The sequence below is a fragment of the Epinephelus moara genome, chromosome 5, assembly GCF_006386435.1.
Source record: "Epinephelus moara isolate mb chromosome 5, YSFRI_EMoa_1.0, whole genome shotgun sequence".
In the NCBI taxonomy this organism is placed as follows: Eukaryota; Metazoa; Chordata; class Actinopteri; order Perciformes; family Serranidae; genus Epinephelus; species Epinephelus moara.
Window position 1 is genome coordinate 27701746 of NC_065510.1, and position 21897 is coordinate 27723642.

Genomic DNA, 21897 nt, shown 5'->3' on the forward strand with positions numbered 1-21897 from the left:
AAGTTTCATTATTTCACAGCACTGACTCAAAGATGTTATTTGTTTTTAAATAGATCAACAGAATAAAGCTAAATGTTAAAGTAAAAACTGACTCTGCAAGGTAATCTAGTTTGATTGAAAATATATTACAACCTTACGTCTGTCGGGTGTCTGAGGTTGATTTTCAGCTTGGAAATACTGTGGCAAAGCACTGCTCAGGCCATGGACTGGTAGATGCTGCTGGTTTTGTAAAGGTCTTGTCACAGATTTTACATTAGCGTGGGTGTAACTGAGGGTTTATGCATACATCAAATCATGTGGATTTATGGTTTGTGATGTGAAATCACCGGAAACCTCTGCTTGCAAGAAAATCAGTTTTGACACTAATGCTGCCTCATCATGAATGAATCAGATACCCTCCATGATGACACCAATTTGTGGAAAACGGTGCTGAGACGAATCAAAAATTCCTTATTTGACTGCTTTATCACACAAACACACATACATATGAAAATGTAAACTTTTTATTTTAGTAAAAACTCCTCATACAGATGTGGTGTTTTGGGTCAGTACTGTAATTCAATCACTGTTAATGTGACAAGTCCATTAAAACTATTTTGCCACTGCCTTGGCAACATTTCTTTACAGACATAAAAGTAATAAAAGTAAAAGAAACTATAACTTCACCTTTCTTTTTATATAGATAAATAAAACAATTGATATGTGTCAGCTTTTCTGTTCTGTTCAGTAATCACACACCCATTGTACCTATTCATATTGTGTAAATTCAGACTTGGTCTCTTGAAGCCCATCTATCACCTTGAGATCTAAAATATAACAGAGGAAGTTCTCTGTTTCTAAAAATATACCTATCTAAGTAATATGATTTTTTTCATTATCTCCTCATTCATATAAAAAGCACGATGTCCCTTAAAGTATATAAAAAGCTACGAAACACAGTCTTTTGTCCAATGTTGTTGTGCAATCGTAATATAGTGCTGTAATCTCAGAGATCCCACAATGACTTCTGAAGTCAGGTTTAGCTGTACACCTGACAGCCAGTGAATCAGCTGTTGGAGGTAGTTCATCACTTTTTAACTTCATAACAGCCCAATAATCCCAGATCAGATGTATAGCTGATCAGTGACAGCAGCGAGCATCAAACATCTCCTCTCCAGTCTGTGATTGGCCGGTGTTAGTGTTAGTCATCGAGGAGGCTCTCCGCCTCCATCTGCAGTGCCGCCTCCACACTGTGTGTATACCTGAAGCCCTGCAGGTCAGCTGTTAGGAGAACCTCCAGAACAGAGGGCTACAGGTGGGAGGAAGACAGAGACAGTGTGCGTGAAAGAGATAAAAACAGAGGGAGGAACGGATATTTTGTTTTGTATTGTTGTCCTAAGAACTGAGTTACCTTTAATCTGGCAAAGACCAGTAGCACTTCTCGTAGTTTGAACTGCCTTAGCAGGTCCCGAAACTCGCTGATGACTGTGAAATCTATGATGCTGACATGATGGCAATCAAGGACCACTGACCGCGGAGGAGACGCTGGGGGAGACACATTAAGGGGGGACAGAAAGGAAAGGAAATGAGAGGAAAAACCTAGAAAGAGGAGCTGGTTATACAAGAAAAAGATCACCACACATTACTGTGATGGTGTTTTTTTTACTCTTGGTGCTTTTCAGGACTCGGCATTATTTGCGCATATGTACTCAGTACGGTTTGCTTCAAGTCCACAGTGTGGTTCGCTTGACCTGTGCACTGTGAACATAATGCGCTTCAGGTTCAATTTGCTCTTTGTCATTATATTTAGCCCTCTAGATCACATGCAATTGCACTGGTACGCTTTAAAAAATAGACAAAACCACGTCAGCCTGTAATGCTTGCAAGGACGCAGGACCAGGAGTAGTTTGGTCTGCAGAAGATACTACACGTCTTCAGGTGTGGAATGTAGAATACATGGAACTGCATCAGTCTACAGCACAGAAACACACTGTTTCCCTCAAACTTGAACTTAATCTGAAAGCGAGGAGCTTCATAACTACACTACCACACCAAAGTAAAAACAAAACTACATCAATATATATCATGTATAGGCCATAGTGTGAACAGAGAAAGGACTGAGGCCTTGTCAGAGCTGAAGTTGACCAGAAAGAGAACTGAGTCCTCTTTCAAATGAACTGACAATGTGAACACAAAAAGAACTGAGTACTTTTTATGTTGGTCCACTTTTTGGTGCACTTTCAAAAGACTGAGTTTGGTTGCTAAAAAAGGAGTATATGTGAAAACACCCTAAATGTTCCCTGGACAAAGATAGACCATCAAACAAATCCTTACCCTGCAGAGCCTGAGTGTGTATGATGTGGCTGAGATACTCCGTGGCCGGAAAGCTGAGTCCACTGCCCAGCTCCATCACCAGCGCACCTTGATCAAACACCTGCACACATCAGGAGCACATTGTTAACACATAAACCACCTTTTACTCTTGCACTGTTAGATACCATAATGTTAAGGTGTTCAACACACTCTAGCAGCCCTTTGGCCTTTTTGTCTTTCACACCTATCCTCAAACTTCCTGATCTTATTCTACTTGAGTTAGTGAAATCCACTATTTCAGAGAGGAAGGGCTACTGTTCATTTATTGAGAAACTGTTGTGGGGGAGTAGCTCTGCCACTTCTGAGAATTCTAATAATAAATCTAACAATAAAATAATAATAATAGTAAATGTTATCTATTGGTGCCTTCCGTGGCGGTCAAGGTTACCTTACGTCACATATAATCAGTAATAAAATATATGAGAAGCACCAGTGATCAATTAAATCAACAATAAAACACACATTTTGCAACAGAACAACATGTCACGTTAATAAAAAAAGCCCTTGATCAAGACACTAAAATCTGATAACAAACTGATCTTTTAAACGGAAGATCATATTTCTCGGAACTCTGTTGTGCTACATTCGAAATATCACCACGTGACCATCAACTAATGTTAATATCATTTATACTGTAATATCAGTGGATATTATGGTAATTACACTGAGAAACTGTTGTCTGTTTTTGGCTCACTCAAGTCAATTAAATCCTTGAAAAGTACCTACTATACCTCTACAGGAAACAAACAAAGTGACATTTGTTAGTTGGCATTGAAAGGCTGAGAATATTTCTCCTCCTCACACACAGTCCTGTACAGAATATCAAGGTACCTTTATCTGTGGTCTTGCTGCATTGTACAGCAGCAGGGCTCCAGATACAGCTACACCTGCTATGATGCCGTACTGCACCTGCCAGAAACACATCAGGAACGTCACAACAAAAGGCAGCAGGTCCAACTCTGTGGGAGACACGTGAGCATGAGATCACAGTTAAACAAACATAAACATGTGAGACACACTTGAGTTAAAAAAAAGAAATAGAGAGGCCACCTACTGCGTATCCTCCACATTTTAGCCACGATGCGGAAATCAAACATGGGAGCTACCGCACAGATGATAACAGCAGCTAGAGAAGCTTTGGGGATGTAGAAGAAGGCCGGCATGAGGAACGCCAGGGAGAGCAACACTATCACACCTGGGAAAACAGAGAGACATGAGTCATTTCCAAACCAAGAAAAACACACACACACACACACACACACACACACACACAGGAGAGAGAATGGAAAGTCACATAAATATTAGAAAAATTGCTTTCTGATGTTCAAGTGGATGATTTAAAATTCAAAAATGAATAATAAAATAACCCCTTTTTGTATTTTCACTGACAATATGATGTTGGTCACAAAACCCAGAAAAAATATTTTCTACCTGCGTGATATTGAATTGAACCAGAAAAGCTAAAATACACAAATCTGAGGCCTTTCAACAAACCACTTATTATGCTAACTTTTGGAGCACACCCACACAAATCCTTCTGCTCATCTCTGACTCTTCAACCAATGATCACATAGTCAGGGTGATGTACTTATTCATGGTTTGATTCAAAAGGTCTCTTCTATTCTTTCTTTACTTCAGGGGTTTTCAATGTTTTAAAGCCTTAGCTGAAAGTGAGAGTGAGTGTGCAGGGACCCTCTACTGCACTGTATAAAACTGAGCTGCATATTAAACTGGGTCTATAATAATGTTTGGGCAAACTAAAGTGCCATGTATAAACATACCTTTAAATGGTGCATACATCATTTTTCACATCTTGGATTTCTTTCATGGGTAACAGCTAGCCTATCATAAATGTTACGTACTGTAAATTAAATATAGGCTGATTTATCTTCTATTTATCCGCTAATAGTATGTTGGATTTATGTTAACGTGTTTTTTCAGACATATTTCAAATTTGTGAGAAAATTAAACGCTTTAAAAAAAAAAAAAATCAAACAATTTGGCAGCTGTCCTGCAGTAACTCTGAGGAACCCATAGGGGTCACAGACACAGACCTGTTGAAGACCCAGGATTTAGTTTCTTAAACAAAGAGTATGTTGGTGGAAAGCAGGCCTCCAGGAAGTGCATCGAGCTTTAACATGGAAATATAAAGAGAAATGGATACAGCATTTGAGGCAGGGCTCCCTTCAAGTTGCACGATCATTTCGCAGGTGTTGTGATGCTCATAAAAATTATCCACCGATTCACAGTCGTCTCTCAGAATGCAAGTCTATTAGAAAGTCTCATTTTGGGCTCATTGGCATCACATGACAGGATAGGAAGTTGTAATTCTACTGTTTGGCCTCTAAAAAAACTGGCTTCAAAGCCCAACACACTTCCTGTGGGCCTGGGCTCTGAAGTCGTAGTTGCCTAACAGTAGAAATACAACTTCCAAGCCTGTCACGTGATGCTAATGGGCCCAAAAAGAGATTTTCTAGTAGACTTGCATTGTGAAAGAGACGTCTGTGAATCTGGATTTTTTTTTTTTTTTTTTGAGCATCACAACCCTCACAAAATGTCAGGGTTGGACACATTCGGTCCGATAACATTTTAAAAGTCTAGGAGAGCATTTGATGAATAATGCAATTCTCATTCAAGTTAGAAAAGTTGCAACTAGCAGACTCAGCCAGTGAAAGTCTCTGGAGTGCTTGCTTTGTGGGCCCAATGATGCAGAGGCAGCTGTTGAACGTTTTTGGCCTCATGCACCACTGAGCAACTCTCATAGGAATGAACACAGTCCTGCCTCCAATGCTGTATGCATTTCTCTTTATACATCCATGATGGAGAGGGGATGAGATTAAAAAAATCCATAAATTGCTTGTGTCCACATACTGGGCTGCCTCTGTGTACTGCTAAAACCAGTTTTGGATGTTTCCTTTAACACTCTTACCTCTGACCTCCATGACAGCTCTCAGACATCTCACCAGAGGAGACAGAGAGGGAAAAGGAAGCAAGGAACTAAGAGAAGAGTGGATGATAGATGATAACACAGACCACCACAAGAGGGCAGAAGAGACACAGTGAGATTTGAAAATGTCAGGACTCACTGGTGACAATCCCTCCAGCTGGAGTGCACACACCAGTCTGTGAGTTCACAGCTGTCCTGGATGTGAGGAGAAAACATGACAATGTAAATATCAGACATCTGAGCTCTCTAGGCTGCTGTCTCTCTGTCTGTCCCACATACACATACACATACACACCTCCCAAAGCTGCCAGTGACAGGGTAGGCCGACACAAAGGAGCCCATGATGTTGGTCACACCAATTGCCAGCAGTTCCTGATTGGCATCAATTCTGTAGTCGTTCTGACTGGCTGAGGAGAAACAAGGGAGTTAAAATCAGTCAACAGTCTGATGAAACACTCATTCTTTAGCTGCCTTAAATACCTAACACTGGTATGATGTGTAACAGTATGAAGTGCAACATGACATGTTTTATAGCATGTTTTTATAAAGTCTACAGTTCCAGTAAATGGGTTTGCATACACAAAGTCGGCAGCCATGCTGGCAGCTCAGCGAGGCTTTACTTTGGAACAGAGGTGTTTTGAGCTAATGCTAACATCAGCATACTAACATGTTCACAGTGACAATGCTAACATACTGATGGTTAGCAGTTATAATGTTTAGCATGTTCCAAATGTTAGTTGGTAATTAGCACAAAATGCAGGTACAGCTGGGGCTGATGGGTATCTTGTAATAAACCAAAGTGTTGGACAAATTAAAATTTGGGCCTGATGATGGCGCTGGTGGAAAAGTTCAGGTCATTTTGAGAGGGAAATGTATGTCTGTAACTCAAAACCACAAGTGTCAGTCTCACTGTGGAGCTGCAGGAAAAGTAAATGGATCAACCAGGATTTATCCTCTGGAAAATACGAATGTCTGAGCTAAATTTCATGACAATCCATCTGACAATTGTTAAGATATTTCAGTCTGGACCCACAAACACATCGGGATAGTCGCCATGCTACTGCCGTGGCTAAAAACACTCACCAAAAGCTTTAGCAATAGCAATGCTCTCCAACAGACCCATGAGGGGAATCACAGCAAGCCCTCCTCCAAAGCCCTGCACAAAACACACACACACACACACAGGCAGACTGTCTAGTCAGCTGCTCTTCTTGTGAACTGGAAAGATTTTGGGAAGTGAAAGTTGCAACTCATTCTGCAAATAGCGTCACTGCCTTCTCACTGTAGCTGGCCTCGTCTCTCTGCTTCTTACCTCTACAATCTCTCCAAAGGAGACGACGGTGCCGTTGGCTGTGGTGTCCGAGGTGGGTGGGGGCCTAAATGGCGGGAGCCCCTGGGTAGTTTCCCCAGTGACTGTAAACACGGGATGACCGTAAGCATTCCAGGAAAATGCTACCAAGGATGCAGCCACGACCACCAGAGCGTTACGCACTGACCAAGACAGAGAGGACATGACGGAAATGGTCAAAGAGCACACCATCAATCATGAAAGATAAATGCATCCTGGAATACCATTCATTCATTGTAAATGAAATAATAATAGACATGCAGTATATCTTAACAACCTATAATTGGCTATCAATTTTTCAGATACTTTGTAAAACACTGTCATCACACAGGTACTCACTGGTAGCAACAGTCCACACTAGTTTCCTGGCGACTCTGGAGCAGGTGGGGGCGTCGTCAGAGCCCAGACTGGTCTTCATAAACAACAACATGACCAGCAGAGCGAGACAAAGCAGACCCAGTACCACATCACCTATTCTGGCTTCTGGGATCTTGTAGAAGGTGTAGTAAACCTCCAGGAAGAACTCGTGGGGAACGTCCTGGAGTCCCAGAATATTCTAGACAGAGAAACAACACGACTGCCATCAGCTAAAACCAGCGACACTGAGAGGAGCTGTAGATTTGGTCTCTCGGTTTGCTTCTTAGATTGAAACAGTAACTGCAAAATTAAGTTGCACACACAAATAAAATCAAATGCTCTTAAATTATATTCCTTCAGTTTGTATATAGTTTGGCACTGGAGAGTAAATCTTTACTCTTTACAGATTAAAACTATCGATGCAGCTGTAGATAAAAACAGAATGGTTTGGGAGACCTGCAAAAATGCCACAAGGCCCCAATTAAAGTGAACCTTCTGTATGTAACTTGTAACTTCCTGGACAGTGTATACAGTGGACAAAACTAACAACAGGATAAAGATAAATGCTAAAACATAATGGCACAAGAGGAAAAAAGCCATCAAGTCAGTAAAGTGACTGACTGATACTCAGTAATATCCATTATACAGAAAATCAGCTATCATAATCTGCTGGTCAATCCAGACCACGTAAGACTGGCAGTGAAACACCTTTGTGTATTTAAAGGTGAAATAGAGTTTGAAATACGTTTTTGCTTTAAATTATCATTAGCAAATAAATGTTGTTTGCACAATATAATGTCTGTAGAACAGTGGTTCCCAACTGGTTCAGCCAGGTGGTCCAGTTTTCTCCTTAGCATTAGTTCAAGGTCCACACAGTGTAATATATTCAGTGTCATACTTGCATTTGAACATGTCGTCGAGCTAGTTCGCTGTCTCTGTCAAGTAAGTGTCTCTTAGTCGCTCACTCTACAGCAAGAAACAGCACTTGAAAATAAAAGCTCTGAGCCAGAAATTCACTGTACTTCAAAATGAAGTGTGTTTTCCACAGACTTGGCATGTTCGAGAGTCACATGCAGTCTATTCAGAAAGGACTCGCGACCCGACAGTTGGGAACCACTGCAGCAGAATAATGACACCATCTATGTTCAGAGTGGTTCCCTTTAAGTCTCATTTTCACTATACAATCAAAACAGGAAGAGGATAGCACTTTTGTTTTCCCTGGTAGCTATAAGTCACGATCCCCAGTTACCAAACAGTATCAGTGTAAGTTTTTTGCAGTTACTATCCCCAGTAGAGGAAATGGCAGATAGAGGAACAACCAAAGTGATCATGGAAAACAAAATGCAGTGTGTCCTGCATCATTGGTAGTTGCTAGTTTCTGAGGAAAACAGAAAGGACCCAGTTGTCTTTGCGACAGCAGCGGTAACAATAATATCACTGAGAAATACTAGGGGTATAAAAGTTGAGAAGTTGTCTGACTGAGTGGGACATTTTGCAGTTGAAAAATAAAATTGTGCTTTTTGCCAGACAAACTAAAAGAGACACTGTTTCTAAATCACCTCAAACATATCTTTGACATTTCTGTTAATGAGTACAGGAGTTGGGAACTGCTGGTTTTGTAGATGTGGGTCATTGATTCTGTTGCTGTAAGTGTGTGTGTGTGTGTGTGTGTGTGTGTGTGGTGACAAGAGTGTGCATGTGTTTCACTCTCACCTTGACCTGGCCGAAGCCAATGGTTACTGCAGCAGCACAAGTGAAGCCTTTTATAACAGGGTAAGAGATGAAGTCCAGCAGAAAACCTGCAGAAGACAAGCGAGGCCATGAATGATTTACAGAGCCGTGACTCTGACTTTGATGGTTCAGATGCACTGGTTTCACAGAAAGAGTGTGCGTGGTTAAGCTGAGGAAGTTGTAGATATGGTGGCAGGAAGTGGCTCCTCTGCACTCACAATCTAATCTCCTGTTTCCTCTCTGCAGTTTGTCCCTTAACATTTATCTCCCTCTCTTTTCTACACAATTTATTTTTAATATTGTTATATTATTATATCAGGGTTTTGATACAGAGCTCATCCTAAATTTCACAGACTGGAAGATGTTACAGAAAAATATCATCGCTCTTATGTGAAAACAACATGTCACATTGTGAAACAAACTCACTTTTATTTTGCTAAAAACTGCCTTTTGTAATTACCACTTGGCTCACGAGTGTTGACTCAAACAAAAAAAAAATCCCAAAACTGGTATCACAAGATTTCCGCATGACCCCAGCAGCCCTCCCCTAATTACCTAATCTCAGTAATGCCATTACAGCTTGGATGAGTCCACAGAGGAGGCTGAGCAACACGGCTCGGTGTGGCTGCCCCCCGACCACGGAGAAACACAGGAGGGACATGATGGCCGTGGGACCCAGTGTCACGTCCTTAGAGGTCCCCAGGAGGGTGTAGATGAACCCCCCCATGAAGGCAGAGTAGAGTCCATACTGTGGAGAGAGATGCTTTTAGATCACATTTCAGATTTATTTTCATCACTCAAAAATGTGTTTGTCTTCTTGGAATAAATGAAATTTAAAGAGTATTTCTAGATGTCTTAAAACATGTCTGGAAGGGATCTTGAGATTTGACAGTTTTGTCAATTAATCGATTACTCATTTGGTCGATAAAAACATTGAAAATTACCCTCATTATTTCCCAGAACCCAAATTGACATCTTTAAATGTCTTGTTTTGTCCAAAAAACAGTTCAGAACCAACAGATATTCAATTTGCAATGGCATAAGACAGAAGAAAGACAGCACGTCCTCACATTTGAGAAAATGTGTGCTTGACATATGACAATTGATTGACTCCCAAAACAGCTGTCGATTAATATTCTGTCTATAAACTAACAGATAAATAAAGATGATGATTTAAGTGAAGGCAAAAGCATCAGTAAAAATGTACCAGTATGATACAGGATGTGACTATATTTTTAACTCTGTAGTTGAGCAGAAGTGACAAACATTGGGAGGGGATGCACACTGCTTCTCTTCTTTTGCTCATGTAATTCTTTCAGTGTGTAAGGAAATGGAGATCCAAATAAAATATACTGGAACAAGATGATTTTAGCATCTTGATGACTAAATACAGCCCGGCTGAAATATCTGGAGAGAGCTGAACGTGATTCACCTGCACAGGAAGACCGGCAACATCAGCATAAGCCAGAGCCTGCGGTACAGTCGTCAGCCCGACGGTGAGGCCTGCGAGCAGGTCCATCTGAAGCCACTTCAGCTTGTACCTGGGCAGCCAGGAGAGGATCGGCAACCAGGCCTTCAGGGTGCTGTAGGAGCAGCAGCCCCGTGCTGACACTCGGCCCAGCAGAGGCCGGTCCATCGTACCAAGGATTAGAGGTGATGAAGGAGAACCTGGAGAGGAGGATGAAGAGACAGCAGCAAGTGCATTAAGTTAAAGTGATGTTTTACATATTCAAATGTGTGCATGAGTGAGCTGATTACAGAACAAAAGCCACTTACACAAAGTGATTAAGTTTCCTCCTCTACTTTAAATGTGACTCATCGACTGGGAGTGCCACTTAGTTTCTCTGTCTTTGGTTTGCCTTGTCTTTCCCCGCAGGCATTCATGGAGACATACCAAAGGTGTGCTCTGTGAAAGTGGAAGCCATATCTTCAGATGCATGCTGTGATCTGTGTGTCATAGAAAAAGAAGAAGTCTTCAGTCAGCTCACCTGCAAGCTGCTAAATCACCTGAGGACGGAGATTCCTCAGAGCTTTAAGGTCTTTATAATCATATGATGGTCATATGACAGGTAACTGCATATGCATCGCTAACCAGGCGTCGTTTTATAACCCCCACAACTTTTTCTGCACAATCACCTCTTGTACAAACCATAAAACTCCCTGACAAAGACACATTCCTGCACATATTCCTCAGTTTAATGTGAGTGACCAGTAGCTGTGGTGTTTTATTTATCTCTTATTGGGTCCTATAATGTATTTAGGTACCATAGGCTATAATGTTCCACTAGATATGAATAAGCAATGAGATGTTGCACTGACAAAGTGGGAAAAAACAGGAATAAAATAACAGTGTGACTGTAACAAACAGAATGTGCTAAATTAAGATAAAATACAAGAAAATAAAATAGAACAAAAACCACCACAATAAAATAAAATTGACCAGAATGGAAAAAACAAATGGACATAGGAAAATAATAGAGCAGAAAAAAGTGGAGTATAATAGAAAAGAAAAAGACACACACACAACTGAACAACACAGAAAAACAAACAGAACAAAATAATAATAAAGCAATAATAATAAAACAAACAGAGAAGTTTACAGCAGAAAAAGCAACACAATAGAAAAAACAACACAACAAAAAAAAATAGAAAACACCACACAATAGAATAGAATAGAGTAGAAAAGCAAGGCAATAATATAAAATAGAAAAACAATAGAATGGAGTAATAAAGGCAACACAATAGTATAAAACAGGCGAACAACACTATCGAACACAATAGAAAACACTATATAATAAAATAAGAAAGAAGAAAAACAATAGAATATGACAACGAGACAGTAGAATATAATAGAAACCCTTACTAAATGTGATGTCCTCTCCGTCTTTATTATTCCGGGGTTCAGCTGTGATTTTCAGACTCTTCTCTTTAAATGTGTCGCTGTGTTACCGTCGCTAAAAACCACTTCCCAATATTTGACATTCTGCTGATGAAGCGCGAGACACGGGTTCCTGTTTTCTGCTTTCACGTGATCTCTGTCATGTGACCACGGGTGGGCGGGGCTTAAGTTGTTTCCGGAAGACGTGAAAACAAGTCCAACACCGTCGTTTATTTACGGTGATGCTGCACACAGCTTCACTAGGAGACACTTTAAATACTGTATATATTACTTTTGAGGAGTTTATTAATTTTTATTTATTGAATGTTATTGTTTTTACTCACATTGAATCCTTTAAAGTCAAACCAGAAGTCATTTTGAGACATCATGCTGCTTGAGTTATTTTTTCTCACTTTGGCATCATGTGACACCGGGGAGTCAAAGACAAGAAATGTCCTCCTAATAATTGGTGAGTGAACTCTTTATGGTAATGTCTTCTGAACTCTGACTGAAGACATGTGAGTGTAGTGGTCCTCTGCAGTTGCCTCAACTATCTTAACTCCTTTTAATACCTGGCTGTACTGGTATGTTCCATGTGAACCATGTCTTTGAGTTTGATACAAGGTTCAAACAATGAAAGCATGAAACAAACATTAAAACCACTGACAGGTGAAGTGAATAACTTTGATTATTTTGCTCCAATGCATTGTTCTGCTGGGAAACCTTTAGTTCTGGCATTCATGTGGATACCACCTGACATGCTCCACCCACTCAAACACCGTTGCAGGCCAAGTACCCCCCCTCATGGCAACAGTACTCCCCAATGGCAGTGGCCCCCCAGCAGGATAATGCACCATGCCACACTGCAAACATCGGTCAGGAATGGCCCAAGGAATGTGACGGACCTCAAAGTGTCAACCTGGCCTCCAAATTCCCCAGATCCCAATCTGAATGAGCATCTGTGGCACATGCCATTAACCCACCTCACAACCCACTGGACTAAATGGATCTGCCGCCAACGCACTAGTGCCAGACACTGCAGGACACTCCCAGAGGTCATGTGTCCATGCCTCGATTGGCCAGAGCCAAGTCTGAGCCAAAGAGGCCCCAACTTGGATTAAGGGTACATCTGGGGTACTGACACATCACAAGAATCCTGGAGCAGATTTGGACCTGGGAAATTTAGACACCTTGAGCTTTTTGTCACGCTCCACAGACCATTTCTAAACAGTTTTTGCAGTGCGGCATTTTGCTTTTTTCTGCTGGGGGGGCCACTGCCATTGGAAATTACTGTTGCCATGAGGGCGGATACTTGGTCTGCCACGGTGTTTGAGAGGGTGGAACATGTCAGGTGGTATCCACATGAATGCCAGAACCAAAGGTTTCCCAGCAACACAATATATTGGAACAAAATAATCAAAGTTATTCACTTCACCTGTCAGTGGTTTTAATGTTTTGGCTGATCAGTGTAAATAACAATACGGGAACCCTCTTTGTAATACAGAGAAACCTCTTTTTTTGGTTTATTTTATTTTAGTGTATAATTTATTAGTTTTATTCTTGTTGTTTGTATTTTGATATCTTTAAAATGTCTGACATGTAACGGAAGACTTTGTTTTGTTGTTGGACAATAATCTCTGCTTTCAATATTCTTCTGGATGAGGACACAGTTGCTTCCCAGTTCTTCTAAGTATTTGAAAATTAATAAAGATATTGCTGGAAAAAACTAAATATAATGTTGATATACATTCAATTGCCAGTTTATTAGGTACACCTAGCTACAGCTAATGCAGTCTAATACAACAGTCTTGAGGTGTTTCTGTTATTCAGCCTTCCCTGGATGATATAATTGGGTGGACAAAGTAACAAATATACCTTTATATTATGATGTACATGGTGTGGTCAAAAGTATGTGGTCATGCCTATCCACATACTTCTATGTAATTTTTCCATACATTTCCACTCCTGTGTGGTAATGCTAGCATCACCACACCAAACTAAAGTGGAAGCTATTGAGGAGGCAGGTTAAGTTATCCTCTGCCTTAGACTAATTACAAATCTAAACTTTTGGCAGTGTCTCAGCGAGAGGGTTCCACCAGCAGTATTTTAAGACAGAAATCTGATACACATTATTTTGTACTGAAGCTGCTGACAATATTCTGCACAATGTTCAGTGTCTTTAAATATGATCATAATGAGTTTTCAATGTGTTTTCATAGAGCTGAAGCAGACTACTGTTTAACTTGCTGGCACCTCGTGGCCTTCACAGGTGCATCAATATTAGGTGTGCAGAGACATCTAGTGGACCGGTTTGGACCCTCTGGTGGGCTGGTTCTGGCATTCAGGCTGTGTGTTTGACAGGTTCTATGTATTCCACTCAAGGAAAATCTTAATGCTAAAGCACACAATGACAACAGCATGCCTTAAACTTTAACACTTTGGGGAAGTCAGAACCATGAACCAATGTTTTATCCCCATTTTGACAGCAAGCCAAGCCTAATCGTCCAACATCAGTGGGCAACATAACGAATGCTCTTGTGGCCGAATGGGAACAAATCCCTGCAGCCAGGTTCCACAGTGTTGTCCACATACCTTTGGACAGGTAGCGTAAGAGCTAAGAACTTTGTCTTTTTCCTCTTCCAGCTGATGATGCAGGTTTTGAGACAGAGGTGTACAACAACTCTGTGGTCCACACCCCCCACCTGCGCTCTCTGGCCCAGCGTAGTCTGGTGTTCAGCAATGCCTTCACCTCTGTCAGCAGCTGCTCCCCCAGCCGCTCCACCATCCTTACCGGCCTGCCGCAGGTAAAAGAAAAACACACACACCAGGTCCCTGTCATTTGTGGATTAAGGCACAGTATTTAGATCTGTTTGGTGTGTTTTCAGCACCAGAATGGCATGTACGGGCTTCATCAAGGTGTTCACCACTTCAACTCATTTGACGGAGTACAAAGTCTGCCGCTGCTCCTCAGCAAAGCTAACATACACACAGGTATGTAACAATGAGACCAGTTTATTTTAAGTCTACTCTCACACACACTCGTGCCTCTTATCACCATTCCCCACCCTTTCACTTTGTTTGCGCTATCACTCCCACAGGTATAATTGGGAAGAAACATGTCGGCCCTGGATCCGTTTACCCTTTTGATTATGCCTACACAGAGGAGAACAACTCTGTCCTCCAGGTGGGGAGGAACATCACCCGCATCAAACTCCTGGTCCGCAAGTTTTTCAAGACTCATAAAGAAGAAGCCTTTGAACGAAGGCGAAAGAAAGATGAGAATAAAGACAATTTAAAAGATGAAGAGAGGCCATTTTTACTGTATGTTGCCTTTCACGACACCCACCGCTGTGGACACTCGCAGCCCCAGTATGGAGCTTTCTGTGAGAAGTTTGGGAATGGTGAAATGGGGATGGGCAGGATACCTGACTGGACACCAGAATATTACACACCCGAACAAGTAAAGGTTAGTGACATACAGATTTTAAGTGTTCAGATAGGGAAACAAATCCCATTGGAAAGTGTGTTTTCTAACAGTACCAGTCAAAAGTTCTGTCCTGATTTCATGTCCTTCAGGTTCCTCCTTTTGTACCGGACACACCTGTGGCACGAGCCGACTTGGCTGCACAGTACACCACAGTTAGCAGACTGGACCAAGGTATGTAACAACACTTACACGTGCACAACATGAAGACTATTCTTGTAAAACACTAAGCTTTAATGTTGTGAATTTCCTCTGCAGGTATCGGTTTGGTTCTTCAGGAGCTCAGGGACGCTGGTTATGAGAACGACACTCTCGTCATCTACAGCTCAGATAATGGCATCCCCTTCCCAAACGGCAGGACCAACCTGTATCGCTCCGGGACAGCAGAGCCCATGCTGGTGTCCTCTCCAGAGCACAGGGAGCGATGGGGAGACACCAGCCAGGCCTACGTCAGCCTGCTGGGTAAGAGATAGATGGCAGAAAGAGGGTGGCAAGTTTTTAAAGTTTGGCAGGTACTTCCTGTGAGCACAGTATTTATAGCAAGTTTGGTTCAAGGTTAGTGCTCAGATCAGTGGCTCCCAACCTTTTGGGCCTGTGACTCCTTAAAACAAAGCAATATCTACTTCTGTGACACCTCATCACAGGTTATAGCCTTAGTGAGTAATGAGTTAGGAGCAGTTCAACCAGAGAGGGATTTCTCTCAGATTACTATAGGCAAAACAATGTAAAGGTATTTCAGGCAGTTGGTTAGTGCTGTCGCCTCACACAGCAAGAGGGCCCTGGGTTTAAACCTGGGCCTGGGGCCCTTCTGTGTGGTGTCTGCATGTTCTCCCCATGTTAGAGTGGCTCCAGCTTTCTCCCACAGTTCAAAGGCATGTGAACTCTTAATTGCCTGTAGGTGTGAATGTCAGCGTAAATGGCTGTCTGTCTGGATGCTGTAAAGGGAGAGCAGTTAAAGATAATGTGTGGATTTCAGGAAAAAAGAGGCAAAGTCATGATAAAATAACACGGACCCCTTGGTGTATTGCTAGGTTGGCTTACATAAATGAACAAAGTCAGTGTGTTCATCTGATGTGCTCGAACAGCCACCAGGGGGAGACTTAATGATGCATCAGCAGCAGATCTCACACAGAATGAACTGAAATGATCCCATCAGGAGGTAATAATTAAATGTAAATATGAAAATAACATGACAGATGTGATATAAATGTCTGCAGAAGATAATTACAACACATTGACAAAACTTTAAATATGGCAAATATTTAATTACATAACATGGTAGGTGTAATGAACATTTAGTATGTGAGACATAAATACTATCCTGTGAAAAGCATATGTCTCCATGATGTGTCAGCTTTTCATAAGCTAAAAAAACAGCTCAGTGTTTAAGGTTTTTTTAAATGGTTTATTTAGTTGGGGCACAATTTTCTCAACCCAAAAAGGAACACTTTATCTTTATGTTCATTTAAAAAATTAAAAATCTCAAAATTTCAAGATGTTATAATATATATCGGTACAAATGTATTTATTTCATTGGACAGTGACATAAAAACATAAAGATGTTTGCAGTATAAAATAATAGCAACACTACTAATTCTGAGTACATGTGCAGTATTTAAGAATTCATATGATCATTGATATATGAATATATCTGTGTGTGACATTGAATGTATTAATATAGCAGCAAACCACTGTTTGCCATGTTAAGATATAGTGGAGTAATGGCGTCCTGAGCAGAGAACGAAGTCACACTCCCTCTGTGCGTTGTAATCCGATCCTCTCTATTCGTTGTTGTAGACCAGGGGTGTCAAACTCATTGTAGTTCAGGGTCCACATGCTACCCAGTTTTCAAGTGGGCCGGACCACTGAAACCACTGCATAATAACCTATAAATGTCAACTGCTTCAAATTTTCCTTTAATTCTGAATTTATGGCAGTGTTTCACATGTAGTATCTGCTCACTGTTTAAATTGCTCTGTCAGCACTCTTACTGTTGTTAGCACTCTGCTTTTAGCACCATTAGCGGCTAGCAACCGCCACCTCCATGTTGAGAGCCATCACTAGGCAATCCTTACACTCTGAATCATAGACAAAATTACATGCTCAGGCTCTGGATGTCGTATACAGCTCCTTTACCATTAAAGCCAAATGTGTAACACCAGATGAGCTTCCAGTTTGTCATATTTTCTCACTGTCTTTTCTCCTCTTCTCTCTTTTTTTTTGCAGACATCACTCCCACTATTCTTGACTGGTTCTCCATTTCCTACCCGTCCTACAGCCTCCCCGGCAGTCCCAACACCCCGGTCCACCTCACTGGTCGCTCCTTACTGCCTGCTCTGGTCACTGAGCCCAGCAACTGGCACACAGTCTACGCCAGCCAGTCCCTCCATGAGGTCTGTAAGCACCATAGCACCACAGGATGTCATCGTCACTGTCACAACTAAAAGGAGTTGAACACAAGGTCTTGACTGCTGTACTGTCATTCTGATTTCAGGTAACCATGTACTACCCAACCCGCTCCGTCCACCAGGGGACATACCACCTTCTGCACAACCTGCACTACCGTATGCCTTTTCCCATCGACCAGGACTTTTACGTTTCACCCACCTTCCAGGACCTGCTGAACCATACGAGGCTTAGAGAGCCCACACACTGGTTCAAAACCCTAGAGCAGTATTACTACAGGGAGCGCTGGGAGCTGTTCGACTCCAGGTCTGTTACAGCTCATGTTGTTCAAGTATTCCTCACGTTAACAGCTTCGGGGCAGAAGCACATTCTCTATGATAATTCACAGATAAAGATCAATCACATTTGGTAAATGAGTTTGGAGATTAAAGCCCTAAGCAGAGTGATCACAATACTTGACTATGATTGGTGGATGACACGAGCTCTGATCTTATTTAAATGAGGTACACCTGCCACATTTCATAGTTTGACTTGAACAGAAACGGCCACCATAAAGAACAGAAAATATACTAAAACACATTTAAATTGAATTTAAGAGGAAACAGGTGTGCTTCTCCCACACTGAAATTCAGTTTTATTCTCTCCCTCTAAAAAAAACAACAAAAAAACAAAACAAAAACAGGGTGAAGAAAAAAGTGACACTCCAGAGCTCAAGGGCAGCAAAAGCAGCACCGTCGGTGTTGATCTTTAGGGTGAATTTTATTCATCGTCAGTGTGCTGATAAACTAGAATATTGTCAGTCCATATTTAATATAAATTGTCAATATATTGAATTGTTATCATTTAAACGTGTCTAATACTATATGATTATAAATGCCTGAAATTTGAATTCCTGTCATAAGGACTCTTAAAATCCCCCAAACACTAATATGTTTTAATTTAACTTCACATTCTCTGAGAATCTCCTATTTGTTTACCTCTGGAGGTTTAACTTCTCAGCTTGCTGCAGTGATGTACACGTGTACTTCAGGGTCCTGTGACATCATTGTTGTGGCGCAGCCCGTTCTCATTCCCAAGGCGTTGAAGACAGCAGCTCAGGTGCCTTGTGCATCTGATTCTGATGCACAAGGCACCCTTCAATATGTATATGGGTGACCCAATCACCTATAAAATTGTTGGCATTGTACGTTTCTGCAAACCACGGATACATTACATTTGCACATTATTATGTAGCAGATACATTAAAACTTTACATTTAAGGAATGATGTGGTTAACATGTGGTTAATTATGATTAGGAAAAGATCATGTTTTGGGTTAATATACCCGGTTTTGGGGGCTCAGTCCCGTCTGGAAAAGCAGCAATGTCTCGGCAAAAAACAGCTACTGCTGGTACCTAAAAAGCCAACAGGTTTTGTTGTTTGTTGGACTCAAACAGTGGTCAACAGCTTGGCAGTTGTCTCACCTAAGTGACATGCCATCCACCATCCTCTACACCTCCACAAGTCAGCTTATATGCTACGTCATTTTAGAAACATTTATATGATATGAATGAAGCATCCAAATATAATGTACTTGTAATTTGCAAAAACATACAATGCCAACATTTTCTTCTGGTGACTGGCCTGGTGGCAATGACATAGTTCAAAGAGCAAGATGGTCCAAGTAGGATGGGAGGGAGGTGCACAGGACTTTCACCCAGGAGACCAGTGTTTTTGTCCCCTGTGAACTTTTTTTTAAAAACAATGTAACTTAACGTCATGTGACCTATGTGTCACGTGACATACATCCCATATGCCATGTGACAAAGTTGTTAACTTACTGAAGTTACAAAACAAGCAATCATGTTGTCACCCAAACTGTAATCTTTTTTCTAAACCTGACCAAGTTTATTTCTCATAACCTAAAGAATTTTTGGGGACCAAAACCTACGTTTCCTGTGAACATGGACATTTGTTTTAAAAAGACACTATGCATATAAGCCATAATTAACAGGTCGTCCCTGAGTGTCAAAAATAAACATTAGAGGGGTTCATAGAGCGTCGTAGTTTGAAGGGTTGAGTCACTGACCAAGCTGCCGTATTGGACGAGTTGGGAGTGAGAACATGTTGTGTGGTCACAGGTTCAACAGAGCGCCTGACTGCACCTGTCAGTGATGCTGCGTTTGGTCAGAGGTAAAACAGGTTTGTTACTTTCCACCAGAGAGGGCAGCAAGACACTGCTTTTCAGCCTGGTGTTAAGTTACACTTCAAACTACATTTATTTACTAGTTTATCTGTCAGTTATGTATTGATTGTATTTTTGAAGCACAGTATGAAGTGAGGAGGCTGCTGGTAAAGAATTGAATTGCATTGTTTTTATAATGTGAAGTTTCTCCCTTAAAAACAAACCCTGGCGTTGCCCTCCGTGCTTTGACTTTTGAATATATATATGTATGTGACGTTTAGTGCATTAATAATAAGTCACTAAAAGAGTTCCTATAGATGGTTACCTGTTTGGGTCCTGTCAGTCCCAGGGTTGAGTCCTGCCAGGATTCCTCTGCCATGTCCTCCCTGCTGTATGTCCCTGGGACCGTGAAAGGCTGCTAAAGCAAGAATTGGATGCTTGTCTTTTTTTTTTTTTTTTTTAAGATATTTTTTTGGGCATTTTAGCCTTTAATCGATAGGACAGACAAGCGTGAAAGGGGAAGAGAGTGAGGGAGTGACATGCAGCAAAGGGCCACAGGCTGGAGACGAACCCGGGCCGCTGCGGCAACAGCCTTGTACGTGGGGCGCGTGCTCTAACCACTAAGCCAACGACGCCCCTGGATGCTTGTTTTTAGCGCTGAAATGAGTAGTCAAATGGTTGATCCATGATGAAGGAATCTCTACACATTTTGATAGCTGATACATTGCGTAAGTCCAGTTCCAGGATCCAGCTCCTCAAATGTGAGCATTTGCTGCTTTTCCCTGTCTAACATCACTGTGAATCAAATATCTCTGAGTTTCAGGCAGTCGGTCGGACAAAACAAGTCATTTAGAGAAATTTCAATGGCCGTTTTCCACTGTTAATGGATATTTTATAGACTACCATAAACGACTAAAAATCTCATCATATTAATTTAAAATGGGAAATAATCATCTACTGCAGCCCTGCTTCCTTTGCCTGACTGTGACATAACGCAATCAAAGAGCATGAACATTTTCTCTGTGACTTGGAGCTGAGTGTAAAAAATGAGTCCGATCTTTGTGGAGAGAGATCAGGGATGCTCGCACATTTCTGCTTTTTCTGCGTGTGTGTTCGGACTGATATTCTAACGAAAAAGATAATAGAGGATTGGAACTGGAATCCTAAATGAATTTTGAAAATCTATTTGTCTTTTCAATTTAATTTGAATTTCATCCATCAGCATTCATCACAGTTAGGTAGATTTGTTTATAATTCATATTAAAAGGCTTGCTTTGGGTTTTCTCTTGACTGTTCAGAGATGTAGCTGCCACTGAGGAGAAGTCTGTCCTCTGGGAATTTAGGGAATTCACATGGTGGGTATGGTTTAGGCTTAGTATATTTAACGTTGGCAGCACGGTGGTGCAGGGGTTAGCATTGTTTCCTCACAGCAAGAGGGTTGCCAGTTTGAATCCAGGGTGGGGTGGGCCCTCTGGGTGCTCCGGCTTCTTCCCACAGTCCAAAGACATGCAGACTCTGTGGTGACTGTGAATATGAACGTGAATGGTTGTCTGTCTCTATGTGTCAGCCCTGCAATAGTCTGGCGACCTGTCCAGGGTGTACCCTGCCTCTCGCCCAATGTCAGCTGGGATAGGCTCCAGCCCCCCGCAACCCCCAACAGGACAAAGGTTACAGAAAATAGTGCGGAGAGCCCGCAGAGGAAACAGCATTTAGACCGTCATGCTGGGAATTAAAATAGTAAAGCTTTATTTTACCATCAGTAGTTTCTTTATAATTATCTATAAGCTTTCCCAGAAAGAAACATGTAATCTGATACAATGACCTCAGTACAGGAAAATGTAATCTTGTTCTCTGTTCATGATGTTAAAATTTGAACAAATGCTTCACTAACACAGGACAGACCCACTGGAGACGAGGAACCTGGTATCAGACCCGTTCTACAGCGCCGTGCTGGAGAGCCTGAGGCAGAGTCTGCAGAAGTGGCAGTGGGAGACGGGTGACCCCTGGGTCTGTGGACCCGACTACGTCCTGGAGGACAAACTGGAGCCGCACTGCAGACCACTCTACAATGGACTCTGATGGACTCTAATGGTACTTTTACGCGTCTTGATTGACATGACATCTGCGCACATGAGCACATTCCTCAATGACATTTATTTGTAGTTTTATTTTTGTACGTTAGTGCTGCTTTTAATGCTCAAAAAAATAAACGAAACTTGAATTGCCTTAA

At 41.5% G+C, this 21897-nt stretch overlaps 2 protein-coding genes across 3 annotated transcripts; one reads left to right on the forward strand and one right to left on the reverse strand.

The window, feature by feature from the left end:
* Positions 1 to 483: 483 nt before the first annotated feature.
* Positions 484 to 11749, reverse strand: slc26a11 (solute carrier family 26 member 11). Of its 2 annotated transcripts, none has more exons than XM_050044933.1 (15): positions 11599 to 11749; positions 10512 to 10641; positions 10168 to 10403; positions 9291 to 9483; positions 8718 to 8803; positions 6987 to 7203; positions 6612 to 6790; positions 6383 to 6455; positions 5595 to 5706; positions 5439 to 5494; positions 3407 to 3547; positions 3184 to 3311; positions 2314 to 2413; positions 1391 to 1524; positions 484 to 1288 (listed from the first exon to the last, which is right to left on the reverse strand). In XM_050044933.1, exons 3-15 carry the CDS (start codon positions 10369 to 10371, stop codon positions 1181 to 1183), a joined length of 1731 nt encoding a protein of 576 aa, XP_049900890.1. In that variant the 5' UTR covers positions 10372 to 10403; positions 10512 to 10641; positions 11599 to 11749; the 3' UTR covers positions 484 to 1180. The 2 variants fall into 2 exon arrangements, with proteins under 2 accessions (XP_049900890.1, XP_049900889.1); XM_050044932.1 differs by having other exon boundaries at positions 10512 to 10682.
* A 114-nt stretch (positions 11750 to 11863) lies between these two features.
* sgsh (N-sulfoglucosamine sulfohydrolase (sulfamidase)) lies at positions 11864 to 21897 on the forward strand. The gene is made up of 9 exons (XM_050044934.1): positions 11864 to 12082; positions 14257 to 14417; positions 14499 to 14604; positions 14712 to 15079; positions 15190 to 15271; positions 15356 to 15559; positions 17324 to 17490; positions 17592 to 17809; positions 21563 to 21897. The coding sequence occupies exons 1-9, from the start codon at positions 12001 to 12003 to the stop codon at positions 21744 to 21746; spliced, it is 1572 nt and encodes a 523-aa protein (XP_049900891.1). The 5' UTR covers positions 11864 to 12000; the 3' UTR covers positions 21747 to 21897.